This window comes from Sorex fumeus, unplaced genomic scaffold (assembly GCF_029834395.1).
Source record: "Sorex fumeus unplaced genomic scaffold, SorFum_2.1 ptg000054l, whole genome shotgun sequence".
NCBI classification, from domain to species: domain Eukaryota; kingdom Metazoa; phylum Chordata; class Mammalia; order Eulipotyphla; family Soricidae; genus Sorex; species Sorex fumeus.
The window spans coordinates 22,877,522-22,899,367 of record NW_026606111.1 but is presented as its reverse complement, the minus strand read 5'-3'; the positions used below and the strand labels follow the sequence as shown (position 1 = coordinate 22,899,367).

At 39.3% G+C, this 21,846-nt stretch overlaps 1 protein-coding gene across 2 annotated transcripts in view; it reads left to right on the top strand.

The window, feature by feature from the left end:
* The window catches only part of HACE1 (HECT domain and ankyrin repeat containing E3 ubiquitin protein ligase 1), a 98,405-nt gene that overhangs the window by 36,956 nt on the left and 39,603 nt on the right, over positions 1 to 21,846 (top strand). For both annotated transcript variants that reach the window (XM_056125008.1, XM_056125009.1), the window contains 4 exons: positions 7,518 to 7,614; positions 8,715 to 8,816; positions 14,647 to 14,753; positions 17,685 to 17,835. In XM_056125008.1, coding sequence (XP_055980983.1) covers positions 7,518 to 7,614; positions 8,715 to 8,816; positions 14,647 to 14,753; positions 17,685 to 17,835 — 457 coding nt within the window. The remainder of the gene's footprint in view (positions 1 to 7,517; positions 7,615 to 8,714; positions 8,817 to 14,646; positions 14,754 to 17,684; positions 17,836 to 21,846) is intronic.

Sequence of the window (21,846 nt, the reverse complement as noted above, 5' to 3'; positions counted from 1 at the left end):
TTAAATATTTTCTGAGTAGAAAACCAGTTTCTTCCTGAATTTGTGTCTTTAATTTGGCTATTATCACTGAAATCATATCCTATCATGAGAGGTTGTCTTTAGTTCAGACTTCTTTTTAAAACTAGATTTTTTTTTTTTCTTTTTGGGCCATACCCAGAGATGCACAGGGTTACTCCTGGATCATGTACTTAGGAATCACTCCTGGCTGTGCTCGGGTAGACCATATGGGATGCTGGGAGTCGAACCCAGGTTGGCCGCATGCAAGGCAAACGCCCTACCCACTGTGCTATCCCTCTAGCCCCTTAAAGCTAGATTTTGGTGTTCATATATTCTGAATCTTTACTATTTCCTAATTCACCAAGCCACATTAATTAAAATTATCATCTCTTATTCAAGAGTAGGGCTGGAGCAATAGATAGCACAGTGGTAGGACGTTTGCTTTGCACACAGTCGGCAGGCTGACCCGGTTTTGATTTCTCTGCCCCTCTTGGAGAGCCCGGCAAGCTGCCAAGAGTATCTTGCCCGCATGGCAAAGCCTGGCAAGCTCCCTGTGACGTATTCGATATGACAAACATATTTACAGCAAGTCTCACAATGGAGATGTTACTGGGCCCGCTTGAGCAAATCGATGAACAACGGAAGGACAATGCTACAGTGCTACATTCAAGAGTATTGGATAGTCTCTTGCTATCCAATATATTATTTTGGATAATGATTTACTTACTATCCAATATATGATTTTCCTGGTACATTATTTGCCTCCAGCATATTCTTTTCTCTTCAGCCTTAAGTCATCTTTTGCAAAAAAAGTAATTAGTACATATAATGTTTAAAGATAGTTTAAACTTTTCAAGAGTTTCCTTCCTGGTGCTTTTCTAAGACCAAACTCAGCTATAGCCTCTGAAGCATATATGAGCTGATTTCTGCTTACCTTATGGTCTTTAGTCATATTGGTTCTCTCTGAAGTGGACAAATGCGGCAGACTCTTTCCAGCAGTCTATGTGTTTTATTGTTTATTTATGCTTGAAATGATCCTCCCTTGGCTTTTTATTTGACTCATTGCTTAATGACTTTTTTTTTTTTTTTTTTTTGCTTTTTGGGTTACACCTGGTGATGCACAAGGGTTACTCCTGGCTCTGCACTTAGGAATTACCCCTGGCGGTGCTCAGGAGACCATATGGGATGCTGGGAATCGAACCCGGGTTGGTCGTGTGCAAGGCAAACACCCTACACACTGTACTATTGCTCCAGCCCCTTAATAACTACTTTTTTTTTTTTTTGCTTTTTGGGTCACACCCGGCGATGCACAGGGGTTATTCCTGGCTCATGCACTCAGGTATTACTCCTGGCAGTGCTCGGGGGACCATATGGGATGCTGGGAATCGAACCCGGGTTGGCTGCGTGCAAGGCAAACACCCTACCCGCTGTGCTATCACTCCAGCCCCGATAATGACTACTTTTTAAGAAGGTGATTTCCTGACCAGTTTAGGCCTTTTCATCTTGCTCATTTCCTTCACAGCACTCTATTTTATAATTGTTTCTTTACTTGTACAGTCTTCCCCATTTAGACTGAAAGCTCAGTGAAAGCAAGAATTATTTTGATTTTACTCACCACTTTATATTCAGAGTGTTAGTATAGTGGGCTGGAGTGATAGCACAGCGGTAGGGCATTGGCCTTGTGCACAGCCAGCCTGGCCAAGCCGGGTTCGATTCCTCCGCCCCTCTCGGAGAGCCTGGTAAGCTACTGAGAGTATTCAATATGCCAAACACAGTAACAAGAAGTCTCACAATGGAGACATTACTGGGCCTGTGCGAGCAAATCGATGAACAACGGGAGGACAGTGTTTCACAGTGTTTGTAGTATAGTGGCTTTGTCCTTAGATAGTGAAGATTTTTAGTAAATGTAGGAATGACTGTAATTATCTTTGAAAGATGTTATATACTACAGCTCCATGTATAATAATAAAGTATAGGTATGTTTTCATTATTAGAAAGGGGTATCTATAGAGCTAGTTGGAGCATATGTGGTAAAATAATTTTTAGATGTGCTTTCTGGTAGTGTTTTTGTCCCACCATTTTTCTCCTTTCTCTTCTCCCTTTTGTTATTGCTTCCTGCAGTGATGGGAGTTTGTGCATCCTTAATGGTCACGTGAATGCTTGGTGGGGTCTGTACACCTGATCTTGAAGCTCACACATCTGTACTTGCATTGCTTGCTGAAGGTTGCACCAATCACTGACCCTGCTCACATGCACCTGACTGCAGTGCTCTGAGATTCCACATTCTTGTGGAGCTGAGGATACCAAGTGGCAGAGCTACCTCTGTGTTTGGTGCACTGTGCTCATGCTTGTGCCTGAGCAGCACAAGGCATTGTCAAATTCATGACCTCAAGCATTCAAAGCACCCGCTTTAAACACTCAGCCAGTTTTGGAGCCCCCACATTAAGGTCTTTTTTTTTTTTTTTTTTGGTGGGGTGAAGGATGGGGGACAGGACTACATCAGGCTGTGCTCAGGCACTCTTCCTGGCTTTGTGCTCAGGAGTGACCTCTTGCAGTGCTTGAGGAGAACACATATGGTACTGGAGTTGTCAGCATGTAAGGCAAGCACTTATCTCCTATGCATAGTCTCCAGCTCTTGTCATTGAGTATTATTCAGTGAATGTTTAGATTGCTTTGAACAAAGATGGTTAGGCAAGTATCATTAAAACTGCAGCTGGTGGGAGAGGGTAGAGGCTGGAGAGATAGTGCAGTGGGCAAGGCACTTGCCTTTGGATGCAGTTGACTTCATTTCTATCTCCAGTACCAGGTATGGTGCTCTGAGCCCTGCCAGGAGTAATCCCTAAACTCAGAGGCAGGAGTAATCCCTGAACTCAGAGCCAGGAGTAAGCCATGTGAACAGCAGGGTATGGCACAAAAGCCAAATAATAGCAATAACAACAACAAAACTGAAGCTGGATGACCAAAAGTTAGTACAGGGTTTAAGGCACTTGCCTTGCATGAAGCCAACCCTGGTTTGATCCCTGCCACCACATGTTCCCCTGAGTCACCAGCAGAGATCTCTTGAGTGCAGAGCAAGGAATAAGCCCTAAGCACAGCTGAGTGTGACTCCCCTTCCACATATATGGAGTTTCCTGTGTATAGCTTCTAATATAGCACTGTAGCACTGTCCTCCTGTTGTTCATCGATTTGCTCGAGTGGGCACCAGTAATATCTCCATTGTGAGACTTTTTACTGTTCTTGGCATACTGAATACATCACCGGGAGCTTGTCAGGCTCTGCTATGTGGGTGGGATACTCTTGGTAGCTTGCTGGGCTCTCGGAAAGGGGTGGAGAAATCGAACCCGGGTTGGCCACATGCAAGGCAAACGCCCTACCTGCTGTGCTATCGCTCAGCCCATAGCTTTTAATATACTAAAGGAATATAGAAATCATACCAAATTGATTCTGTGGACACATTATAGTACATTAAAAAATAGAAAATAATTGTTATTTAATGGTTAAGAGTATTACTCCAGTTCCCAAAGTAGGCAACTTTAGCCAAGCCCCTTGACCTTGGTTTCTTTGCTAAACTGCAATATTGACACCTGTTTTGTGGGTCTGTGGTGAGAATTAAATGAGCTGGTTAATATAAAGCATCCTGCAGTGTATTAGTAGTTGACAAATGCTCACGAAGCTCCAGCACTCTTTTCCATTCCCAAGTGAGCCTGCCATTGTATTGTCCTCATTCAGTTTTATTGCTGTATTGGGATTTCTTACTAAGAAATAACGATTTTTCTCCCACTGTACAGATCTTTTACTTTTTTCCCTGTAAACTCTGTTCTAATTCTGAGCTCTATTTTGCTAGTGTGCTTTGAGTCCAGCGTTTTGGGTCTGACTTTGACCTAAAGTTAGTGACAAAATAATTGTGATACTAGAGCCTGGCAAGCTCCCTGTGACGTATTCGATATGCCAAACACAGTAACAACAATGTCTCCAATGGAGACGTTACTGGGCCCGCTCGAGCCTTTACCTTGTATAAGACATTTTAATTCATTATAGTTTTTCATATATAACATAGGTACACATTGATCTCTCACTTTAGATATCCTTACTTTCAAGCCTTTCATTTAGTATCTACAAGTGCTCTGGTTTCTTAAGTAATTAGATTGATTATATACTCAGTCAATTTTGTTTACCTTTCCCTACAAGTTTTTCAAATAAAAGTTCAAATATATAATGACGTGAAAGTATTTTCTGTATTTGCAGATAACTTATCCATTAGAAAAAGGAAGGTGTAGCAGGGACTGCATGCATACAGTTAGTGAGATATATATGAAATTTCAGGTCTGTAATGCAGTGAGAGAGTTGGGATTCTAGACATGAATTAGTAGCTATTCAGAGCCATTTTCAGCAGCCATAAATATGAAACCATACACTTTTTTTTTGCTGCTATTACCAACCATAGTATTATTTAACAAAATTATTGCTGGTTTATAATATATTGTAGAATTTCAAATATCTCCAGAGGTTTTAAAATTCATCTTATCTACCATCAGGTTCTAGTGTCATTTCACTGTAAATACACCCCTTCTATTTTTTCTTTCTCCTTCCTTCTTTTCTTGTAATCACCGTCCCCCCCACACCCCCAAAAAAAGATTAGAAAAAAAGTTTTGTTTTCTCAAAAATATTGTAAACTATGTAATCTACTCCTAAGCACATTTTCAAGTAATGGCTGAGTAGAGCCTATAGTTCGGACACTGAAGATACTTCAGAAATCACTTTGAAAACGCTTTAGAAGTTTGCTTAATATTAGTTAAATCTTGGTCAACTTTTTAGTTACCAGAAAACGTTTTGGTATTTCCTTGGAATATTTTCTTGGTTGATATGAAAAATAAGATCAACAATAAAGAATAATTATTCACTGAGGGCATTTTTGCATTTTTTGATGTAGCATTCTGAACAGTGTGTTATAGAATGGTCCAAATCTCTTGCATTAAGACAGACTTGAGGCCCTATTCTCGTGATGCAGATTTTTTGTTTTATTAGCTATTATTTCTTGCTTTTAAATTATTTTTCACATGCAAGTCTCAAATATAGATGGGATTTTAATGTCGTTTTGGAAGTTATTATAGATTTCACAGCGGTGGGTTAAATATTTCACAGTGGTTGGCTGGAGAGGTAGCAGATAATGTTTTAGCTATGCATATGGCTAACCTGGGTTCCCTGGAGTAAGCCACGAGCACTGCTGCTTGTGACCCCAAAAACAAAAACTTTCACAGTCGTATTTTTCACTTTTTTTATGCTAATTTTATTTTTTACTATACACTTGTAATATGATTTAACAAAAAGTATCCACACACATTGGCATGGGTGTAGCTCATGATAGAGTACATGCTTTGATTGTTTGAGGCCATCTCTTTTTTGTACTGTACTCTTGATTATAATGTTTATTGAGAATAAACTGTTATTTCATCTTGTTGGAAGAGTATGATGCAGATGGTGAATTTTGGAGTCAGACTAGTTGGAATTCAGTTTTTTTCTCTGCTATGGAGCTGTGATTTTGGATACAATTCCATTATGTGCCTCAGCAACGTTTTCTTAACCAAAAAATGAAGTTAATGTTATAACAATATCAAGATTTTATCATATTTTGTACGAAAGACCAACTTTAATGTTGTCACTTAGTAGATTACAAACGAATTAAGATTTGGGTATATTGGTTAATTTTTGGCATAAGGTATCTTCTTGTTTGTTTTTTTTCACAAAGGTGATTGTGTGTTCCTGAGCTCTGCTCTGGGTAGCACAGCCTCCACAGTCAGTGGGTCACACCTTGCAGTGTCAGGGACGGAGCGCAGGGCCTCTCGTGTGAAGGCATCTTCTCTGGCCCTGGAGCCACATTTGCAACCCTCGCCTTCTATGCTTAGTTTTCAAATTAATGTGTATCAGAGTTCAAAACCTATACTATAATTCAGCAGTATGTTGGGTAAAGTTTATAACTTACTTGCCATGATGGCAGTACGCAATGGGCCAAATGTATTGTCAAGAAGTTTGTAGTTTTATGGAAAAATTTGACACATGAATATTAGCATATTAGATAACGATGTCAACTTCTTGATGTATGTCAGTAAAATTAGTTTTTTTTTTTTGGATTGTTTGGGAGGGGGCTGGTTATTGGTTTTTTGAGTTTTCTGCTTTTTTTCTTGGCAGATTAGATGTTATTCTTAAATTTGTTTAATAATGTAATCAGTATTATAGATTTAAGAGAATGATATACCTATATTTCTAGAATCATATAGTTGGATCCTGTTGGTTTTTAAAAAGAGTTTTAAATTTCAGCTTATTAATTATATGTTACAGCTGAAATTCTAAACTTATTTGGTCTATCTCTTATTTTCAGAATTAGTGGCCCCAGAAGGAAATCTCCCCTTTCCTTTCCTCCCCTCCCCACCTGTGTCCTTCCCTCCCCTTCTCTCCTGTTCCATCCACTTTAAAGTCTGAATTGCGAGTTTTGTTTTTAGTACTTATATTTAGGAACACATGAACTAACTAAGAAACAATATCTGGAATCTAGTGTTCACCACCTCTGAGATAGGTTGGTTATAGCTTACAGAGTTGTAGAGTTACCAGTTTCATCGTCTACAAGAAGAACAGTCAGAGAATGTGGGTGTGAAGAAAAGAATTTTAGGTCAGATTTAGGCTTTTAGCAGAAGCCAGACAGAGTGGGTTGATTAAATGAAGGCTGACCATACAGTACAGTTTTTGGCTGCTTGGTCCCAGTTCTCCCCAACACAATTCTCTTATGTTGATAAGTCTTTTCTTTCTGATTAATAGTTTTAGAAAGTATTAAAATACCATAAACTATATACTCTTGTTTAGAGTACAGTGTGACTTTTGTTACTAAGAGGACTAGAGACTTAGACTGTATGATAGGAAGGAGGTCTGGCTAGAGTTGAGAAAGAAGTGACTTGAGGGAAAAATAAAACATGAGTCCCAGTAATAGTTGTTTATCACAACGTACTAGGATTTATTTTAGTTAATGTGTCCCAGATTCACTTCTAAGACTTAATTGATCACTTTTTTTAGCCACATGGTGAAATGTGACAACATTGATGAAAGTTTACCTGATTGCTGAGACTATAGTTCAGATCTTCCTCTTGGTTTTTAAAGATTAATCCTGATTTAGGGGCCAGAGATACAGTACAGTGGGTAAGGTGCTTACTTTCTACACAGCCAACCTAAATTCTGTCCCTGGCATCCCATGTGGTGCCCAACCACTGCCAGAAATGATTCCTGAATTCAGAACCAGGAATAAACCCTGGAGCATCACAGAGGTTGGCTCCTGAACAAAATAAAATAAAAGAATAGATTTTTGGAGAGCCTCTTTGCTGGCGAACACATATAAGTGCTGGGATGGAGTCAGTTGTGTTTATTTTATATTAAATTAATATCATTAAGATTTCCCATTAGTTTATTAATGAACTATAATTAATAAAGGTTTTCCGTTAAGAACAAATTTTTAACTTGGTCCTTTTTCTGTACAGTCATGGTCAGAGAGACACAGCACAGATTCTTCTAATGCGAGGAGCCAAATATCTGCCAGATAAAAATGGAGTAACTCCTCTGGATTTATGTGTACAGGTATGTTTTTAAAGGTATATTCTTAGTTATCTAACTTCATATTAGAAATGGAGACTGGGAATCTTTTTTTTTTCCCTCAAATGAAAAGGTGAGTGCAAAAATTTTTGTACTGTAAAGGTATGTATATACCAAAAAAGTATTGTTCTGTAAAATGAACTGTGACATTATAAAGTGGTAAGATCTGTTTGGTCTCTGTCCTTTGTCTCTTCATCCTAATTCCTAACACAGGTACTTCTAAAACCCATACAATTTTAAGAGTGAATCTTTTTTTGTGGTAATGAATGGTGGCTGCGTTCTGCTAGGTAGCTTTATGATAGGGGCTCATTGCTAAAGGAAACAACTACGTGCTTAGAAGGAAACCTTGTTCCTCAACTCAGTGGAGCAGAAGGTCGTGGAGATAGGCCCAGTGACCAAATGACCAGTGATATAATTAGTCACACCTATTAAAATGAATTTCCATGAAAGCCCTGAAGCATAGGTTTTGGAGAGGGATGCTTGCCTTGCATGTGTCTGACCTAGGTTCAATCCCCTGCATTCTGTATGGTCCTCTGAGCACTGCCAGGAGTAAAGCAGGAGTAATTCCTGAGCGCAGAGCCAGGAGTAACCCCTGAGCACCACTAGGTGTGGCACCCCCCCCCCCAAACAAAACAAAACATTAGATTGTAGAGAGACCCTTTGTTGGTGAACACATGGAAATGCTGGGATGAAGGTCTGAAGCCTTGACACCTTTTCCCACATAGCAGAACTTATGTGTCTCTTACATGTAGATGTTTCCTAGTTTTTATCTTTCGTATACGTAGGTAATAGTATTTTTCCTTAGTTCTTGTGAAATTACACAGCCGAAGTGGGGGTTACAGAAACTGAAGTTGGAAGTGGGGTGGGGAATCTTGTGGATCTGATCCTCTGACCTGTGGGGTCAGTACTAATGCTGGATGAAATCAAAATTAAATTACCGGATTACCAGATCAGTCTCCAAAGAGAACTGGAGAATTGTATGGAAAACCCATTCATTTGGCAGCAGGCATACTATGTGGAGAGGAAGCAGACTTCCTTTAGGGACTTCATTTTTAAAGCTAGATAATTATTTTTTTTTTTTTTAGGGTGGATATGGAGAAACTTGTGAAGTATTGATTCAGTATCACCCTAGGCTATTTCAGACAATTATTCAAATGACACAGAATGAAGATCTTCGAGAAAACATGGTAATGTAACTGTGCTTATAGTTTATAAATGACCTTGTTTAGTATATATGTTAGTTTGCAAAGCTGCTTAGTAATTTTTAGTAGTTTTTTTTAATAATAGTTCTAAATTTTTATTTATTTATTTATTTATTTTGGTGGTTTTTTAAAAAAATTTTTATTAGTGAAACACCATGAGGTACAGTTGTAGACTTATAAATTTTTGTGCTTGGGGTTCAGTCATACAATGATCAAGTACCCATCCCTTCACCAGTGCCCATTTTCCACCATCACGGGTCCCCAGTATCCCTCCCACTCCCCATCCCCCCAATTCCACCCTGCCTCTGACAGGGCATTCTCTTTTGTTCTCTCTCTCCTTTTGGGTGTTGTGGTTTGCAAAAGAGGCACTGAGTGGCAATCATGTTTGGTCTATAGTCTACTTTCAGTATGCTTTTTTTTTAAAAAAAAATTTTATTAGTGAAACACCATGAGGTACAGCTGTAGACTTACAAATTTTGTGCTTGGGTTTCAGTTGTCCAATGATCAAGTACCCATCCCTCCACCAGTGCCCATTCTCCACCACCAATGATCCCAGTATCCCTCCCCCCCACCCCCGATCTCACCCCACCTCTGTTGCAGGGCATTCCCTTTTTGTTCTCTCTCTCTCTCTCTCTCTCTCTCTCTCTCTCTCTCTCTCTCTCTCTCTCTCTCTCTCTCTCCTTTTTGGTGCTGTGGTTTGCAAAAGAGGCATCGAGTAGCTATCATATTCGATCTATAGTCTACTTTCAGCATGCATCTCTCATCCTGGGTGGATCCTCCCAACACCCTTTACTTGGTGCTCCCTTCTCTATCTGAGCTGCCTTTTCCCCTAGCATGTGTGGCTAGCCCCCAAGCCATGGATTGAACCTCCTGGTAATTATCTCAGCTATTCTTTTTTTTTTTTTTTTGATTGTTTTTTTTTTTTTTCCCCCTTTATTTTATTTTATTTTTTTTAAAGTTGTAGATTTACAATTTTTTGTGCTTTGGTTTCAATTATACAATGATCAGATACCCATCCCTCCACCAGTGCCCATTTTCCACCACCATGGATAATATCCCTCCCACCCCCATCCCCCCATCCCCCCTGTCTCTGTGGCAGGGCAATCCCCTGTGTTCTCTCTCTCCTTTTGGGTGTTGTGGTCTGCAAAAGAGGCATTGAGTGGCAAACATGTTCAGTCCATAGTCTACTTTCGACATGCATCTCCCCTCCTGGAAGGATCCTCCAAACATCCTTTATTTGGTGCTCCCTTCTCTATCTGAACTGCCCTTTCCTCTAGGATACCCGGCTGGCCTCTAAGTTATGAAGTAATCCTCCTGGTGCTGATCTCAGCTATTCTTGGGTATTAATCTCATACTTTGTTACTTTATATCCCCCAGATGAATGCAATCTTTCTATGTCTATCCCTCTCTTTCTGACTCATTTCGCTTAGCATGATACTTTCCATATTGTACCACTTGTATGTAAATTTCATGACTTCATCTTTTCTAACAGCTACATAGTACTCCATTGTGTACATTGTGTAAAGAAACCAAAGTTTCTTTAACCAGTCATCTGTTCTTGGGCATTCAGGTTTCTTCCAGTTTCTGGCTATTGTAAAGAGTGCTGCAATGAACAAACAAGTGCAGATGTCACTTCGACTATACATTTTTGCCTCTCTGGGATATGTTCCCAGGAGTGGTATTGCTGGGTCAAATGGGAGCTCAATTTCTAATTTTTTGAGAATCGTCCATACTGTTTTCCAGAAGGGCTGAACCAGTGGACATTCCCACCAACAGTGAAGGAGTGTCCCTTTCTCGCCACATCCACGCCAGCATCGGTTGCTTTTGTTCTTTTGAATGTGGGCCAGTCTCTGAGGTGTGAGATGGTATCTCATTGTGGTTTTGATCTGCATCTCCCTGATGATTAATGATGTAGAGCATTTTCTCATGTGCTTTTTTGCCATTCGGATTTCTTCTTTGAGAAAGTTTCTGTTCATTTCATTGCCCCATTTTTGGATGGGGTTGGATGTTTTCTTCTTGTGGAGTTTAACCAGTATTTTGTATATCCTGGATATCAACCCCTTGTCAGATGTGTATTCGGTGAATATCCTTTCCCATTCTGTAGACTGTCTTTGTATTTTGGTCACTGTTTCTTTGGAGGTGCAGAAGCTTCTTAGTTTAAGATAGTCCCATTTATCTATCTCTTTTTTCACTTGCTCGTCCAGTGGCGTGGCATCTTTGAAGATACCATTAGCTTCAATGTCATGGAGGGTTTTGCCAACTTTGTCTTCAATGTACCTTATGGTTTCTGGTCTGATGTTGAGGTCTTTAATCCATTTTGATCTTACTTTTGTACATGGTGTTAGGCAGAGTTCTGAGCCTATTTTTTTGCTTGTAGCCGTCCAGTGATGCCAACACAATTTATTAAAGAGGCTTTCCTTACTCCACTTCACATTACTTGCACCTTTATCAAAGATTAGATGAGCATATGATTGAGGGGTGATGTCAGTGTATTCAACCCTGTTCCATTGGTCTGCAGTTCTGCCTTTCTTCCAGTACCATGCTGTTTTAATTTTTACTGCTTTGTAGTACAGTTTGAAGTTAGGGAGGTTGATTCCTCCCATTTTCTTTTTCCCAAGAATTGCTTTAGCTATTTGTGGGGGCTTATTGTTCCATATAAATTTCAGGAGTGTCTGCTCCATTTCTTTGAAGAATGTCATGGGTATCCTTATAGGGATTGCATTGAATTTATACAATGCTTTCGGTAGTATTGCCATTTTGACAATGTTAAGTCTCCCTACCCATGAGCAGGGGATATCTTTCCATTTCCTCATGTCCTCTTTTATTTCCTGAAGTAGCGTTTTGTAGTTTTCTTTGTACAGGTCCTTTACTTCCTTAGTTAAGCTGATTCCTAGGTACTTGATTTTCTGGGGCACAATTGTGAACGGGATTGTTTTTTTTTGTGTGTCACTTTCCTCTGTCTCATTATTTGCGTATAGGAAGGCCAAAGATTTTTGGGCATTAATTTTATAGCCTGCGACTTTTCTGTCCGAGTCTATTGTTTCTAGAATTTTCTTGGTAGAGGATTTAGGGTTCTCGAGATATAGTATCATATCATCTGCGAATAGTGAGAGCTTGATTTCTTCCTTTCCTATCTGGATGCCTTTAATGTCTTTTTCTTGCCTACTCACCATTGCAAGTACTTCTAGTACTATATTGAACAGAAGTGGTGATAGTGGGCATCCTTTTCTTGTCCCTGATCTTAGGGAAAGGCCCTTAGTTTTTCCCCATTGAGGATAATGCTTGCCATGGGTTTGTCTCACGGTCATGGTCACAGTCCTCTCATTGTTCATCGATTTTCTCGAGCGGGCCCAGTAACGTCTCCATCGTGAGACTTGTTACTGTGTTTGTCATATCGAATACATCACGAGTAGCTTGCCAGGCTTTGCCGTGCGGGCGAGATACTCTCAGTAGCTTGCCGGGCTCTCCGAGAGGGACGGAGGAATTGAACTCGGGTGGGCCATGTTGGCTGCATGCAAGGCAAACACCCTACCCCTGTGCTATAGCTCCAGCCCATGTGTTTGTCTGCATTCTTTAATTCTGGGAACTTTTCAGCAATGATTTCTTTCACAGTGACTTTTTTTATTGGGGTTGCCTCCCTGTCCTTCTGGTACTCCCATGATTCTAATGTTGTTTCTCTTGGTGTCATCCCCTAGATCTCTGATTCGCCTTAGAGCTATTTTGAGGTCTTTTCCCAATGTTTGTTGTTCCCTATGCTATTTCTGTTGCTCATCTTCAAAAGCTCACTGATCCTGTCTTCGGCTGTAGTCATTCTTCTGCTGAGGGTACCCACTGAGTTTTTAATTTCATCTACCAAATCCTTTACTTGTGAAATTTCTTTCTGTAGCTTTTTTATTTCTGCTTTCATTTCTTCCTGTATTTTTTCAGCTATCCATTCCACTGTTTCTTTCATTTCTTCCTTTAATTTTCTGAATGTCTGCTCCATTGATTCTTTTTTTTTCTTTTTGGGTCACACCCGGTGATGTACAGGGGTTACTCCTGGCTCTTCCCTCAGGAATCACTCCTGGTGGTGCTCAGGGGACCATATGGGATGCTGGGAATCGAACCTGGATCGGCTGTGTGCAAGGCAAACGCCCTACCCGCTGTGCTATCACTCCTGCCCTGCTCCATTGATTCTTTGAGTAGTTCCTTGAACATCCTCAGCATTTCATTATGGAATTCTTTATTGGAGAGAGCATATTTGTGGGTAGCCCCTGTTGGGATTCTTTTCTTTGTCCTTTCCTCATAGTGGAGATTTGTGCAGTTTCTTCATGTTGTTGTGGTTGTGTAGAGATAAAACCTTGAAGTTCACAGGCACTGTTTCCTCTTATTGTGGGAAAGGATTCTGAATAAGGTCAGTTGCTGGTGGTCACCCTTATCCCCTTCTAGAATATGTCTTTCCTCTCAGATATTGTTCTGTGGTTTATGAGGCAGTGAGTGAAGCGTTGGAGGAGGTGCTCTTTTATATTGGGCTTGTACAGCTTCTGGGGTACACTGTTTTTTTGTTGGAATGGGAGTAGGCCGGTGGACTATTGTCCTATTATGTTTGAGACAGCCAGGAAGTTTTCCACAGAATTAGGTGATGAAGATTGGGATGTGAATCGAGAGTGCTAAGAGTGGGGACTGGAACTGCAGCCGCCACACAGAAGGCCACGCCCACTTTTGAGGAGGCCACACCCCCAGCCATCCAGATGCTAGTCCACAGACATGTGGGAGGTGGGTGTTGACTAGTTGGGCTGGCACTCGATGCAGAAATGGAGGCAGATGCCCCAGGCTGGGGTCCCAGGGGCTGCTGGTGTTCAGGGGCGCGGGTCTGGGTGAAGAGGGGGCGCCAAGCAGGTATTTTTAACAATATGAATATGCTTATATGCATTATAGGACAAATTTTAGTTATGTAGTAATGATAAGCTTTGTATTCATATTTGCATCTATGATTTTTAAAAAAAATGTTTTATTAGTGAATCACTGTGAGGTACAGTTACAGACTTACAAACTTTCATGCTTGCGTTTCTGTCATACAATGGTCGAGTACCCATCCCTCCTCCAGTGCCCATTTCCCACCACCAGTGGTCCCAGCATTCCCCCCACCACCCTCGTCTTGTCCCCTCCACTCCACCCCGCCTCTGTCGCAGGGCATTCCCTTTTGCTCTCTCTCTCTCTCCTTTTGGGTGCTGTGGTTGCAGTAGAGGTATTAAGTGGCCGTCATGTTTGGTCTATAGTCTACTTTCAGCCCGCATCTCCCATTGTTGAGCAGGCCCTCCTAGCACCTTTTACTTGATGTTTTCTTATCTATCTGAGCTGCCTTTTCCCCCAGCATGTGAGGCCGGCTTCTAAGCTGTGGAGTGGGTCTATGATTTTTTTGCCTTCTGAGACTTTCATTAAAATAATTAGACTATTTTCCATAGGTAAAGAATCTAAGGAGTAGTATGTTATGATTTATAGTCACTAGTTTACTGAGCTTTATATTTATAGTGATTGTAAGTATTTGAAAAATTGCTGAAACTTCTTTCAGGTTTCAAAAGTTTGGGATTAAGTTTCCCTAAACTTGGTGCTTTCTGTTCTACTTACATATTTCATTGTTTTTAACTGATGATATGAACAAAACATTAAGTGATCTCCTTATTACCTTTTGAATGTTCGCAAGGCAAAATATATGTTAACAGATTTATTTCAGATTTGCCTTTACCTTGACTTTAGTATACTTTAAAAATGTATAGCTAACTTGGGAAAAGTTTGATGGATTATTGCATAATCACATTTTTCATTTATAAAACAGTTACGGCAAGTTCTGGAACATTTGTCTCAGCAAAGTGAAAGTCAGTACTTAAAGATACTTACAAGCCTTGCTGAAGTTGCCACAACAAATGGTCATAAACTGCTTAGGTAAGTGTCTCAAAATACAAGCAAATCAATAAAGAGTATCTGTCAGCTCTGTCTCCTTTCAGACTTTTCTGGGAATAGTTTATTTTGTTGAACACCTTTTGTCTGTGCCAAATGATTTGAAATTTCGCTGACTTCCTATTTTTCTTAAAATCCAGGGAGATCAACTTCTTCTGAGGCGACTCGATTGTTAAAGAGAGTAAAGTAGAGACTTAAGTAGATTTGTCATATCTGTTCAGAATTTTATAAAAATGATTGCTTAGTCTAATAGGTACATGAAGGATGATAAAAAGTATTAAAAAAAAGTATTCTGGGGTAAAAAAAGTATAAAAAAAGTATTCTGGGAATCTTGAATATTTATAAAAATGGGTACAGGCTGCTGTTCAACCTCTGTGTCCCCATAATTTTAGTAGTTTTCTCCTTCAACTGTTACTTACTATTCACCTGCTTTGAACTGTTTTTTTTTTTAATTCTTTCCAAAAGATTCTGTGGTTTTAATATCTGATTAATAAGTCCTGGAGTTAGTGCATTCATTGTATATGTTAGATGTACATGGCAGTTACATTTCTTTGTATGTCTTTAGCTCACCCTGTTTGAGGTGGGCTGCCATTGATAACTGATTCATCTGTTATGTTTTAGCTCACAGATTTGTCTCATTTGAATTTGGAGCCTTCCCCTTTTGAAATTTTCTTTTTACTCTCACTCTTATACATTGACAGGGGACAGAGAAATAGTCCAGGGGTTAAGACATCTGCCTTGCATGTGGCTGACTTTGATTTTATCCCTGGCACTGCTTTATGATCCTCTGAGTCCCACCAGGAGTGATCCAGGAACAGAGACCCAGGAGTAGGCCCCGAATATTATTGGGTGTGGCTCTGAAACAAACAGCAACAATGAAAAATATACATGTAATACTAGACTAGGTTCAATCTAGTTTATAGCTCCAGTCTCTTCCATTTTAGAAAAGAGAAAAATGGTTTTCCCTTACCTCTGTAGTTGTAGTTGAACTTTCTGTAAATATAAAAATCCACTGTCATCTTAAGACTAGAATCACATTCAGATCAGAATCAAATTAAAATTTGAACTTTATAAAATTGAGACACATTAAATTAAAAGCATGGGCTGAAGAGTCAACGGATATGCGTTTTTCTTTGCCACTGGAGTCAGAATTATTGAAGACTCCCCAAGTGCTCTGTATCCACTCTAGCACTGAGTTCTAGCAGGCCTGGGCTCTGACCCAGGTCATGGTTGCTGGTGTCTGACAACTGATACAGTCAAATTCTGACTGGTTTGAGCAGTGTCTGGAATTGTGCTTATGAGTAGTCTCTAACAGCAGCTGTTCAGAGAACTGATCTTCATTGCTGGTAGGAGTTTGTGTTTGCCAGTATCAGGCTGCGGTTTTAGAGCCAAGTTGAGAAGACCTGGCTAACAACATATGTGAACCATTGCTGCCCTGATGAACTAACGCATGTGTCCTCCTACAGCTGAGTGCTACGTGAAGCAGGTCTGAAGGATGACCAGTGGGGCACTTTGGCCATTTTGTGTTAGGTCTGTGTTGAGCTTGAATAGATCTTTTGGACTGCCTGGCATACTTCGTTTTGGCAGCCAGGGATACCTTCTCACCAGTTTTGAAGGACCTGGGTGACAGTGACTAGAAAATTTGGGCTTATTCATGTCCAAGAATGTGTTATTAGCTAGATTTGCTCAACCTTAGGGGCTTACTTAGGCTTCATATACTGCAGGTGTCTGACTCACAGGGGCTCTTTATCACCAGAGCCTGACAGACTTCCATCTGCTGTGCTGTGTTCCATGGGTCTGGATGCAAGCCCCTTGTGAGCTGCCAGTGCTTTGGGAAGTTGGATGTGCTTGCCAGCTAGCTGACCCCTGCCTGCTGGGCTGGGCTGTTTTTCGGTTTGGCTAAGCAGGTGTCCATCAGTAGCCAGATGCTCACTTGCTCTGATACAGACTTGGACTATTCAGCTGGACTGTCAGAGGCACCAAGAGGTAATGCCTACACTGGTTCTCACCAACTCTTAATCACTTGCTTCGTTGTTGAGTAGAAGTGAAAGCAGCTGGTATTTTTCGAAATCTGTGCGCCCAGCAACTCTTTTGTTGCTATCTTGCAACTGAGGTCTTGTACGCAGCTTGTCAGAGAGCCCCGCTGCATTGCTCTCCTCGTTTGCCCTTCCCTCACTCCTCTGCTGCCTGCACTCTCTCTGGAGCTGCTCAGGAGTTGGGGCTGGGGGCCTGAAAATACCCAGATCCAGTAGGTATTCCCTGCTTGAAATCAGGCCGACTTGTTTCATTCCACCCATAGGTGTAGATTCTGCATGACAGGATTGCCCCATAATTATTCCTCTGAGGTTGGCCCTCTCCCTACCTACAGTGTGTTTTTCTATTGATTGTATACTTTGATTATTGATTACGTTGTTAACTTTGATTATTGATTACATTGTTAAAATTAGTAATCCAGCCATACAATTCAAGTAATAAGTACTGGCAACTTCCTATTAAATAAAATAGGATGATTTAAATATGGGCTGGAGTGATAGCACAGTGGTAGGTAGCATTTGTCTTACACACAGCCAGCCCGGCCGAACCGGGTTCAATTCCTCCGCCCCTCTAGGAGAGCCTGGCAAGCTACTGAGAGTATCTCGCCCGCACGGCAAAGCCTGGCAAGCTACCTGTGATGTATTCAACATGCCAAACACAGTAACAACAAGTCTCACGGTGGAGACGCTACTGGGCCCGCTCGAGCAAATCTATGAACAACAGGAGGACAGTGACAGTGACAGTAATTTAAATATCCCTATATGACATGAAAGGTATTTTGTTATATGTTGAAACAGATGGGCAATAATGATGAAAATGATTCAAAGCAGACCTAAGATGTGACTTGTCTTATTCTAATATGTTCTTTTTGCTTATTTTTAGCCTGTCGAGCAATTATGACGCTCAGATGAAGAGCCTTTTAAGGATTGTGAGGATATTTTGTCATGTCTTCCGGATTGGGCCATCCTCTCCCAGTAATGGAATCGATATGGGTTACAATGGAAATAAGACCCCAAGAAGCCAGGTGTTCAAGGTCAGAAAAGTATATGACGTAATTAGGAAGATAGACGTAAAAGAGATGACTTTGACAAAGCATGCATTCATTAATCAGAAACCTCATAAACATGATGTAAGTTTGGTTTATGCCTGTATCACTTTTTACGTTAGGCACACCTCTTCCTTTCATCTCTGTCTAATCAACAGCAAGTCTTAATGGGTGAGCTTTATATATTTTTCTAATAGAAGAAAACTTAATTTTCTTAGTGTTTTATTTGAAGAGTAAACACAGTGCAATCTAAATCCAAGTCACTTTCATTCAGAGGGCTTACTAACACTTGAAGGATTGTTTAAGTATTTAAGAAATTGTATATTGTATTGTTTCAGCTCTTCTATAAGAGCAACTTTCTCAATGGGATCATAGGGAGAATGATTACATATACATAAAACCCAAGGCAGTGCTATTACTCATGAAGTAAAAAAGGTAATTGTTAAGTTAATACTATTTTTGTAGCGTTATATTTTCAGATAACTCATATTGGGGATAAATGTATAGTGTAGGTACTATTCATGTATTTTATATTAAAAAAATTTGCTTTTGAATTCATGACTGGATGAATTTCTTTTGAGTATACAGGTTTTCTGTCCCCAAAGTGATGTGGACATTTAAAATTGATCACTTCCTTGAATATTATTATTTACAACTTTACTGTTCATAAAATTTGAAATTCATTTATTGATTTATGTAAAATGACTTTTCCTTACAAGTATTTTTGGGCAGATCTTAAAAATGAATACAAATTTGCAAGTTTTTGTTGATTCTTATAGATTCTTTAACCCCTAGATTAGGTGTGATATTCTTTTAGAAAGTTATATATAATTTTCTGTGCACCTGTTTGCTTCACTCGTTTTCAAGCTTGGCTAGCATTTTCAGCTGTGTGTGTTTTCAGCTTCCTTTCCCTGCACGTCCCCCCACCCCCTATTCTGCCACCTTCTGGAATAAGGAAGTTATGCATCTTATAATTTAAAGTAGCTTTTCACACAGAAGCCTGGACTGCCTAGAATATTTACTGTTTTGTAAATTTTGAACTTGGCAGTGAGATTTTTTTTCTTTTTTGGGGGGGAGTCACACCCAGCGATGCTCAGGGGTTACTCATGGCTCTGTACTCAGGAATTACTCCTGGCGGTGCTTGGGGGAACCATATGGGATGCTGGGAATCGAACCCGGGTCGGCCGCTTGCAAAGCAAACATCCTGCCCGCTGTGCTACCGCTCTAGCCCTGGTCAGTGGGGTTTTTAAGAGAGTTTTACTGCTCACATATTCACATTGTGGCCTGGGGAGTAAGCTCTATGGGTCGGAGCTCTGACTTTGCATGTGGGAGCCCTTGGTTCTGTCCCTGGTACCATATGCCTTCCCACCCTTCTAGCACTACATGAAGCCCCCAATACTGCCAGTTGTTTTCTCCCCTCCCCACCTCAAATAAAGAGTAAACCAAAAATAAATGTAACATTAGCATTCCGTGATATTGTTCTTTACATGCTCTAGTATAACTTTCAATTGTAATTGAATCTGCCCAAATTCAGTTTTCTGGTTTGATACTTTCTACTCATTTCTAATGATGAATTAGCAGATAAACTGTAGGCAAGATCAGCATTATTCAAATTGGATATAAATTATATTCATTATTGACTGATCTCTTTTACTTGGCTAAAATTTGGTTATATTGAGCAGGAGATGCGCTAGGGTTTAGGCTCTTGCCTAGCATGTAGCATGTAGCTCACTCCCAGGCAAATACATTTTCAAAATGTTACCTTTTCTCAAATTACAATAGAAAGTAAACTTGTATAAGTAGCTTCTTTATAGCTTTCTGTTTTTTATTTAAATGATTTTTTTCTGTCTGCCAGTTAGTGTAGATGTAACAGAATAAGAAAGGATAAAATAGAATAAGAGGGTTGAAGCGATAGCACAGCAGATAGGGCATTTGCCTTGCATGCCGCCGACCTGGGTTCAATTCCCAGCATCCCATATTGTCCCCTGAACACCGCCAGGAGTAATTCCTGAGTGCAGAGCCAGGAGTAACCCTTGTACATTGCTGGGTGTGACCCAAAAAGCAAAAAAAAAAAAAAAAAAAAAAAAAAAAAAAAACCAATAAGAAAGGTAAAAGTTTTTCTTTTAGCTTTTTAGAGTATGTAATCCACATTCTGTTTTGTCATTTATCAAAGGCATATATAATATGTAATATACATATATATATATATATATAGTAGCACTGTAGCAGTGTCTTCCCGTTGTTCATAGATTTACTCAAGCGGGCACCAGTAACATGTCCATTGTGAGACTTGTTGTTACTGTTTTTGGCATATCGAATACGTCACAGGTAGCTTGCCAGGCTTTGCCGTGCAGGCAGAATACTCTTGGTAGCCTGCTGGGCTCTTCGAGAGGGGTGAAGGAATCGAATTCGGGTCAGCCCACGTACAAGGCAAACACCCTACCCGCTATGCTATCGCTCCAGCCCATATAAATGGTATATATAATACATATTGTATATATGTTTCTCATGTACTTTATTCCATACAATAGTATCTTGATCTTTCAAAATGTTTTTCAATAGGATTAACATTGATTTTGCCTCTGTCCACTTCTTTTCTTCTAACTTTTGACCTCACTTTGGCAGAATATTTTATTTTTTTAAGTACTTTTATTGAAGTACTGGAATTTACAGTACTGTTAATCACACCTTTCATGTTATGTTATTCGAACACCATACGTATTATCATTGAAGTGGTAAACTATTTTTGTTACAAAAAGTTAATTAAAAATATTAACAGGTGTCACTCCTAAGAAATAAATTAGTCATTTTTTAAAATTTTATGAATTAAATATGTATATTGGGGATATAGCAAAACAGTCTTCTCATTCATAAGGATAAAAATTAAAACTACATTGTTATTTATGAGTTTTTTCAGTTTTAAGTTGCAAAATCTTAACCATTTGCTGAGTTACTGCAATGTTAGACTGGAAATAATGGTTTTAATTTTTACCACATTTTGTCTAGAGTAGCAGTTGACCCCTACTTTCTATTTCATTAACTCGGAACTCTGAACATGTCACTTTATTGTTAGGATTAACTAATGGGTTTTCCATTAAGAATGACTAGGTTTATAGACCATATGTTTTGAGTAGGTGAAATTGTATAACATCCTGTTGTTAGTTTTCTGATTTATTTTAGAAGTTCTTTTAGGTTAATGTTAACACTTAGCAATATTTTTTAGTGTTAAGAGATGTTTTTTTAAATCTAAACTGAAAACTTTGGGGTATCTGAAGGAGAAGGTAGTTCTGGTTATTGAAAGGTGGATAGTGGGAGATAGTGGAGTTTTCCTGAATTTTGGTGTGTTCTTTTTTGTGTGTGAATAAAAGATGTAACTATTAACAGTTTTCTAGAATTCTGATAGGGAAAATTTGAATGCCATGAAAGATTGAAAATCTTTTAAATTTAAAATCTCTTGGATTTTAATATTTGATATTATCAATTTGAAAACATCATCATCTGAAAAAGGATTTTAAGGTACTATTGATGATGTTCCATTGGTAGTGTTCTCTTATCAGATTTATTTCTCACTTCAACAATATGGATCTTGGAAGTTCTTTTTTCAGTTTTTTGGACAAAGTTTGATTATAATTTTGAAATACACCTTGGAATGTTTTAGATATAGTGAGTAATGTCATATCAGTTTCACTATGTGTAGAATATAATTCTGTAATTAAGATCACTAATAAAACATAAAGTAATATTTCCATAGTATCATGAAGTCTGCTAGCAATTTTCATTTTATTGACCTATTTTATTAATTATCAACATGCACATTGCTTTTTATTCATTTTAGTTATTTTTCTTGTTGTAGATACAGAAAACAAAGATAGTTTGCAATCATTTGGTTTTAGGTTTTAGATTTTATTTTAAATCCTTTTTGTCTGTAACTGCTATCAGAGTTAGAAATTAAGTCAAAGTTATTTTACCAGTGCGCTTTTTTTTTCTTTTTTCTTTTTT